At 48.5% G+C, this 6,675-nt stretch overlaps 1 protein-coding gene across 8 annotated transcripts in view; it reads right to left on the minus strand.

Moving 5' to 3' along the window:
* The window catches only part of LOC139273317 (son of sevenless homolog 1), a 315,669-nt gene extending 311,473 nt beyond the window's left edge, over positions 1 to 4,196 (minus strand). For all 8 annotated transcript variants that reach the window (XM_070890087.1, XM_070890085.1, XM_070890083.1 and 5 more), the window contains exon 1: positions 3,297 to 4,196. In XM_070890087.1, coding sequence (XP_070746188.1) covers positions 3,297 to 3,383 — 87 coding nt within the window. In that variant the 5' untranslated portion in view covers positions 3,384 to 4,196. The remainder of the gene's footprint in view (positions 1 to 3,296) is intronic.
* Between the last annotated feature and the right edge of the window lie 2,479 nt (positions 4,197 to 6,675).

Here is a 6,675-nt window from a genome sequence, read left to right on the forward strand (position 1 = left end):
AAGGTGGCTGAACAGTCCAATATGAAAACCACAGTCTCGGTCACAGGTGGGACAGACAGTCGTTGAGGGAAAGGGTGGGTGGGACTGGTTTGCTGCACGCTCTTTCCGCTGCCTGCGCTTGATTTCTGCTCTTGGCAATGAGACTCGAGGTGCTCAGCGCCCTCTCTGATGCACTTCCTCCATTTAGGGCAGTCTTTGGCCAGGGACTCCCAGGTGTCAGTGGGGATGTTGCACTTTATCAGGGAGGCTTTGAGGGTGTCCTCGTCACGTTTCCTCTGCCCACTTTTAGCTTGTTTGCCATGAAGGAGTTCCAAGTAGAGCACTTGGTCTGGGAGTCTCGTGTCTGGCATGCGAACTATATGGCCTGCCCAGCGGAGCTGATCAAGTGTGGCCAGTGCTTCAATGCAGGGGATGTTGGCCTGGTCGAGGATGCTAACGTTGGTGCATCTGCCCTCCCAGGGGATTTGTCAGATCTTGCGGAGATATCGTTGGTGGTATTTCTCCAGGGACTTGGTGTCTACTGTACATGGTCCATGTCTCTGAGCCATACAAGAGGGTGGGTATTACTACAGTCCTATGGACCATGAGCATGGTGGCAGATCTGAGGGCCTGGTCTTCAAACACTCTTCCTCAGGTGGCCGAAGGCTGCACTGGCGCACTGGAGGCGGTGTTGAATCTCGTCATCAATGTCTGCTCTTGTTGATGAGGCTCCCGAGGTATGGGAAATGGTCCACATTGTTGGGGCCACGCTGTGGATCTTGATAACTGGGGGGGGGGGGGGGGGGCGGGGGGGGGCAGTGCTGAGCGGCATGGACAGGCTGGTGGAGGACATTTGTCTTACGGATATTTAGCGTAAGGCCCATGCTTTCGTACACCTCAGTAAATGCATTGACTATGACTTGAAGTTCAGCCTCTATGTGCGCAGTCGTCATCCACGTATAGAGATTGGGGTGGTCTTGGACCTGGCCTGGAGACGATGAAGGTTGAACAGGTTCCCACTGGTTCTGTAGAATAGTCCCACTCCAGCGGGGAGCTTGTTAACTGAGGTGGAGCATGGCAGCGAGAAAGATTGAGAAGAGGGTTGGGGCGATGACGCAGCCCTGTTTGACCCCGGTCCGGATGTGGATTAGGCCTGTAATGGATCCATTGGTAAGGATCACGGTCTGCATTTAGTCATGGAGCAGGCGGAGGATGGCGGCGAACTTTTGCGGGCAGCCGAAATAGAGGAGGACGCTCCATCGACCCCTGCAGTTCACAGTGTCAAAGGCCTTTGTAAGGTCGAAGGCGGCCACGTACAAGGGCTGGTGCAGTTCCCTGCATTTTTCCTGCAGCTGTCACGCTGCAAAAATCATGTCCGTTGTGCCTTGTCGGGAACTAAATCCACACTGTGACTCCGGGAGGAGCTCCTCAGCCATGGAGAAGACGGTTGAGGAGGATTCTAGCGACGACTTTCCCAGTGGCAAATAACAGGGAGATTCCCCTGTAGTTGCCGCAGTCGGACTGGTCACCTTTTTTTAAAAATGGTCACGATCACTGCATCTCTCAGGTCTCCCAGCATGCTCTCCTCCCTCCAGATGAGAGAGATGAGGTCATGTATTCGCGCTAACAGTGCCTCTCCGCCATACTAGTAATTGAAAGATTAGGCTATGCAATGTAGGACCTACACCATTCTGTTTGCTCAACTACTGTATGACTGGTTGGGAGGTATTCTTTCTCAAAAAAAGAGTTCATAGTGGACACTCAGTCCAATTACCTCTTGCTACAAAGTCTCTCCCAATGCTTAGCCACATGCACCATCAGCTACCACGTAAAGTTCCGAATTCTTTAGTAGGCTAAAGTTAGTCTTCTGTTGGACCAATCATTTCAATTATACATGATAATATTGAGACCACCAGCTTTCCAGCTGAGGGCCACAAGAGGATCCCAGAGGGTCAGAAAAGCAATCAAATTTTGGTCCGCGGGCTAGGCATACCACGCACTGAGAGCAGAGTGACTCAAGAATTCTGCATTCTTTTGCTTTTTTATTTTTATAGCACATTATTTCTATTACTATATACTAACTTTTCTGCAATCATAGTACGGTTTTGCTTCTTCAGAAGTTATGACAGTATTTGCGAAGAGGTTCCCCATACAGAAAAGATTTAGGTCAGATATATTTATTGGAGCATTTTAGAAATCATGTTATAAAAATAATCTCATTACTATTTTTAAAATTCAAACTGTCACTTAACTCTAGAAATTACTTTGAGCTATTCAGGGTAAACTATTAGATTAAAAAGTGGAAGATTATTCCATAAAATAAAGAATCGTGCATCACACGGAGTCTTATATTCCTGTAACTGCATTTGCGGTTTGTTTTAGATTTACCTAACCAAAATGATGTTCCAAGAGAGTTCTGGCACAGAGCGGAGAAAAGAAGTCTGACAGATTGGGAACGTGTAACCTCTCCTTTGTTCCCTATATATTTATCTCGCTGTACAAGTGCCCCCCTCCAAACATCAGGCTGTATTTTCAGTCATAAACTCGATACTTTGTCTTAAATCGAACACACCGCTAAAAAAAAGGAGACGCAAAAGGGGCAGAATCTGAAATCTCAGTCCCGCATTCACTTTCATGCTGTTCACTGTCCAGAAAGCCACAGGCAAAACCACATGATGAATATGCACCTTGTAGATAACTGATTCCAAGACAGCCCCCGCCTCCACCCCTCCAACAATGTTATTGACAATGTAATCTGCAATGCACTGCCCACAAGGAACACATTATTTGTACTAGGAAGGAGGACCAAAACAGGTCAGGTAAAACTGAACTTAAATTGTAGATCAAGGGGGTGACATACGAAGGCTAATAAAACTGCGATACCACGATAGCTGGGCTCACATTGCACAGAAAAAGTTGCTCTCCAAGGATAATGTCGTATCAGCAAAATTACTCAAACCATTATATTATCCATAAAGACAAATTCCCTAAATTAACATGCAACTTATCTGTTGAACCAGCTGACAGCAGTAGAGGAAACGACATATTCCTCTCAAGACAGTTCTCCATTCCTTTTAACGAAACATTTTAAATGCTTTACTGCACAAGCTCGTAAAAAGGGCATGTGTGCGCATTTTGTTTTAAATTGCTAACAAAAAAAAAATCAAAATGCCAAGTCGGTGTGTCGGTACGGCAAGCCTCGCATTGCACAATGCAGTTTCTGACATTTAAAAAAACACACATTGCAATAATCTCGTAATTGCATTGTGCAATACATTAAGCATAGACAAGACCATCGGGGGCAGGGTTTATTTTACCTTCCGTAGAGCGGCGACGAGCAGACCCCGCCATTTGGGCGCATTGTCCTCGCTGAAGAAATCGTACTGTTGCTGCGGCTGCTGCATGGCGCTAGCCTGCGGGCCCCGGGGCGCGCACACCCGCAGCCCTTTTTTGTTAAAAGTCAGAAAGAAGACTGGACGTGTTCTTCTTCTTCTTCGATCGCCTCTCCTCGGAGCGATCTCGAAATGATTTCTCCTTCCCTGCAGCAACTCCCCTCCCCTCACACCACCCTCCTTTCCCGGTCCTACTTCTCAAGCGTTCGCTGACCGCCTCTCATTCCAGTCACAGATTTCCCCCAACCCTCCCTCTTTGCCCCGAAAGTTTCCAAGTGATCGTTTCCCCCCGCTGTTTTTGTTGCTGTTGTTGCACCAGCTCGCTGTTCCTGGCTGCCTTTTGGCTGGTGCTCGCCGCTCACCCACCGCCCGCCCGCCCGCCGGGGACACCATTCAGCTGCGGAGCAAGCGGGAGAGAGAGACGCGAGGGAGACAGACGCTCGAGCCCCCAGCCAACGGCTTGGGCTCGAGACTGAGCGGCCGAGGGGCCGAGCGGGCGGGCGGGCCGGCCAACACCACCACACAAATCAACAGTCAGTCAGCCCGACAGGGGCAAATCGCCAGCTGACCTCATATATATATATATATATATACAAAGCTCGAGGGTTTTTTTTTAACTCCTTTTCTACTGGTGCTCAACGCCCGCGGTTACATATTGAAAGCCAACCCCGTGCGCCAAATACTGGCTCTGGAAGGAAGACAGACAATAAAATACATTTTTAAAAAACGCTCTTTTTACTACAAAATAACAAAAAAAATCTCCCGTGTTGTCCTCAAAACTTGAGAGCTTCAACCGACTGCGCATGCGGCCCGAGCGGCGGGCGGCCGCATTTTCTTGTCCGCCCCAACGCGGAAAAAGGAAGACGGTGAAAGGTCGCGCCGGCTGTGCGCCGCCGCCGCCGCCGCCTCCCGTAGCATTCTGGGAAATGGAGTCCTTTCTTCACTGCAGCCTGTTTGCTCACATTCGTAGTGCACAGGGCGCAGCTTTTATTGAGTGTGGGGAGTGCTGAGTGTACGATCTTATGCAAAGAAAGAAATGAACACTCGGAGTCCGAACTGCAAACCATCATTGACACCTGCACTGAAGCATATCAGAGTCTGGGCCTTGTAGTAAACATCAGTAAGACAAAGGTTCTCTACCAACCTGCCCCCGCCACACAGCACTGCTCCCCAATTATCAAGATCCACGACGAGACCTTGGACAATGTGGACCACTTCCCATACCTTGGGAGCCTACTGTCAACAAGAACAGACATCGATGACGAAGTCCAACATTGCCTTCAGTGCAGCCTGAAGCATATAGGAGCGCAGGTTTCACCATTGCTCTGTAGACCATGAGCCTGGCGCCTGAGAAAAGAGTGTTCTAAGACCAGGATCTCAAACCCGGCACCAGGCTCATGGTCTACAGAGCAGTAGTGATACCTGCCCTCCTATATGCTTCAGAGACATGGACTATGTACAGTAGGCACCTCAAAGCACAGGAGAAGTACCATCAACGTTGCCTCTGCAAAATCCTGCAAATTCATTGGCAGCAACATCAGCATTCTCTCTCAGGCCAGCATCCCCAGCATCAAGGCATTGACCACGCTGGACCAGCTCCGATGGATGGGCCACATTGTCTGCATGCTCGGTACTAGACTCCTGAAACAGGCACTCTACTCGGAGCTACGTCATGGCAGGCGAGCCCCAGGAGGGCAGAGAAAATGCTTCAAGGACACCCTCAAAGCCTCCTTGAAAAAATGTAACATCTCCACCAACTCTTGGGAATCCTTGGCCCAAGACCGCTCAGAGTGGAGGAGAAGCATCCAAGAAGGCACCAAGCATCTCGAGTCTCTTCACCGGGAGCACGTGGAAGCCAAGTACAAGCAGCAGAAAGAGCGCACGACAAATCAAACACCCCACCCACCCATCCCTGCAAATGCCATCTGTCCCACCTACGACAGACACTGTAGACCCTGCATTGGTCTCATCAGTCACCTTCAACCTCATCTTAGTGTGGAAGCAAGTCATCCTCGACTCCGGGGGACTGCCTAAGAAGAAGAAGTCGGAAATGTGGCAGCCAATTTACACAGCAAGCTCCCACAGCCATGTCATAATGACCAGATAATTAGCGATGTTGATTGAGGTATAAATTTTGGCCAGGGCACCTGGGATCATTCAAAATAGCCATGGGATCTTTTATGTCCAACTGAAAGAGCAGACAGGGCCTCGGTTTAACGTCACATCCAACACTGCATTCCCTCAGTACTGCACTGGAGTGTCAGCCTAAATTTTTGTGCTCAAGTCTCTGCCGTAAGACTTTGAACCCATAACCTTCTGACTTAGAGGCGAGAGTGCTATTAACTAAGCCACTGGCTGACACTTGATTTAAATGTACTCCACAGCTGCCACACAAGCTGGTGTGCTCATGAATACTGCTCAGTGGTTTGACTTTGCTCTGCATATCATGACTACTGCAGTTTGAGACAATCTGACCTGCTGAAGACATAAGAACATAGGAGCAGGAGTAGGCCATTTGACCCCTCGAGCCTACTCCGCCATTCAATAAGATCATGGCTGATCCGATCATGGACTCAGCTCCACTTCCCTGCTCACTCACCATAACCCTTTACTCCCTTATTGCTCAAAAATCTGTCTATCTCTGCCTTAAATATATTCAATGACCCAGCCTCCACAGCTCTCTGGGGCAGAGAATTCCACAGATTTACCTTCAGAGAAGAAATTTCTCCTCATCTCAGTTTTAAATGGGCGGCCCCTTATTCTAAGACTATGTCCCCTAGTTTTAGTTTCCCTTATGTGGAAGTACCTTCTCTGCATCCACCTTGTCGAGCCCCTTCATTATCATGTTTCAATAAGATCACCTCTCATTCTTCTGAACTCCAATGAGTATAGGCCCAACCTACTCAACCTATCCTCATAAGTCAACCCCCTCATCTCCAGAATCAACCTAGTGAACCTTCTCTGAACAGCCTCCAATGCAAGTATATCCTTCCTGAAATATGGAGACCAAAACTGTACTCCAGGTGTACCCTGTACAGTTCGAGCAGGACTTCTCTGCTTTTATACTCTATTGCCCTTGAAATAAAGGCCAACACTCCATTGGCCGTCCTGATTACTTGCTGTACCTGCATACTAACTTTTTGTGTTTCATGCATAAGGACCCCCAGGTCCCTCTGTACTGCAGCACTTTGCAATTTTACTTCATTTAAATTATCATTTGCTTTTCTATTATTTCTGCCAAAGTGGATAACCTCACATTTTCCCACATTATACTCCATCTGCCAAATTTTTGCCCACTCACTTA

The sequence above is a fragment of the Pristiophorus japonicus genome, chromosome 9 (assembly GCF_044704955.1).
Source record: "Pristiophorus japonicus isolate sPriJap1 chromosome 9, sPriJap1.hap1, whole genome shotgun sequence".
Taxonomy (NCBI): Eukaryota; Metazoa; Chordata; class Chondrichthyes; family Pristiophoridae; genus Pristiophorus; species Pristiophorus japonicus.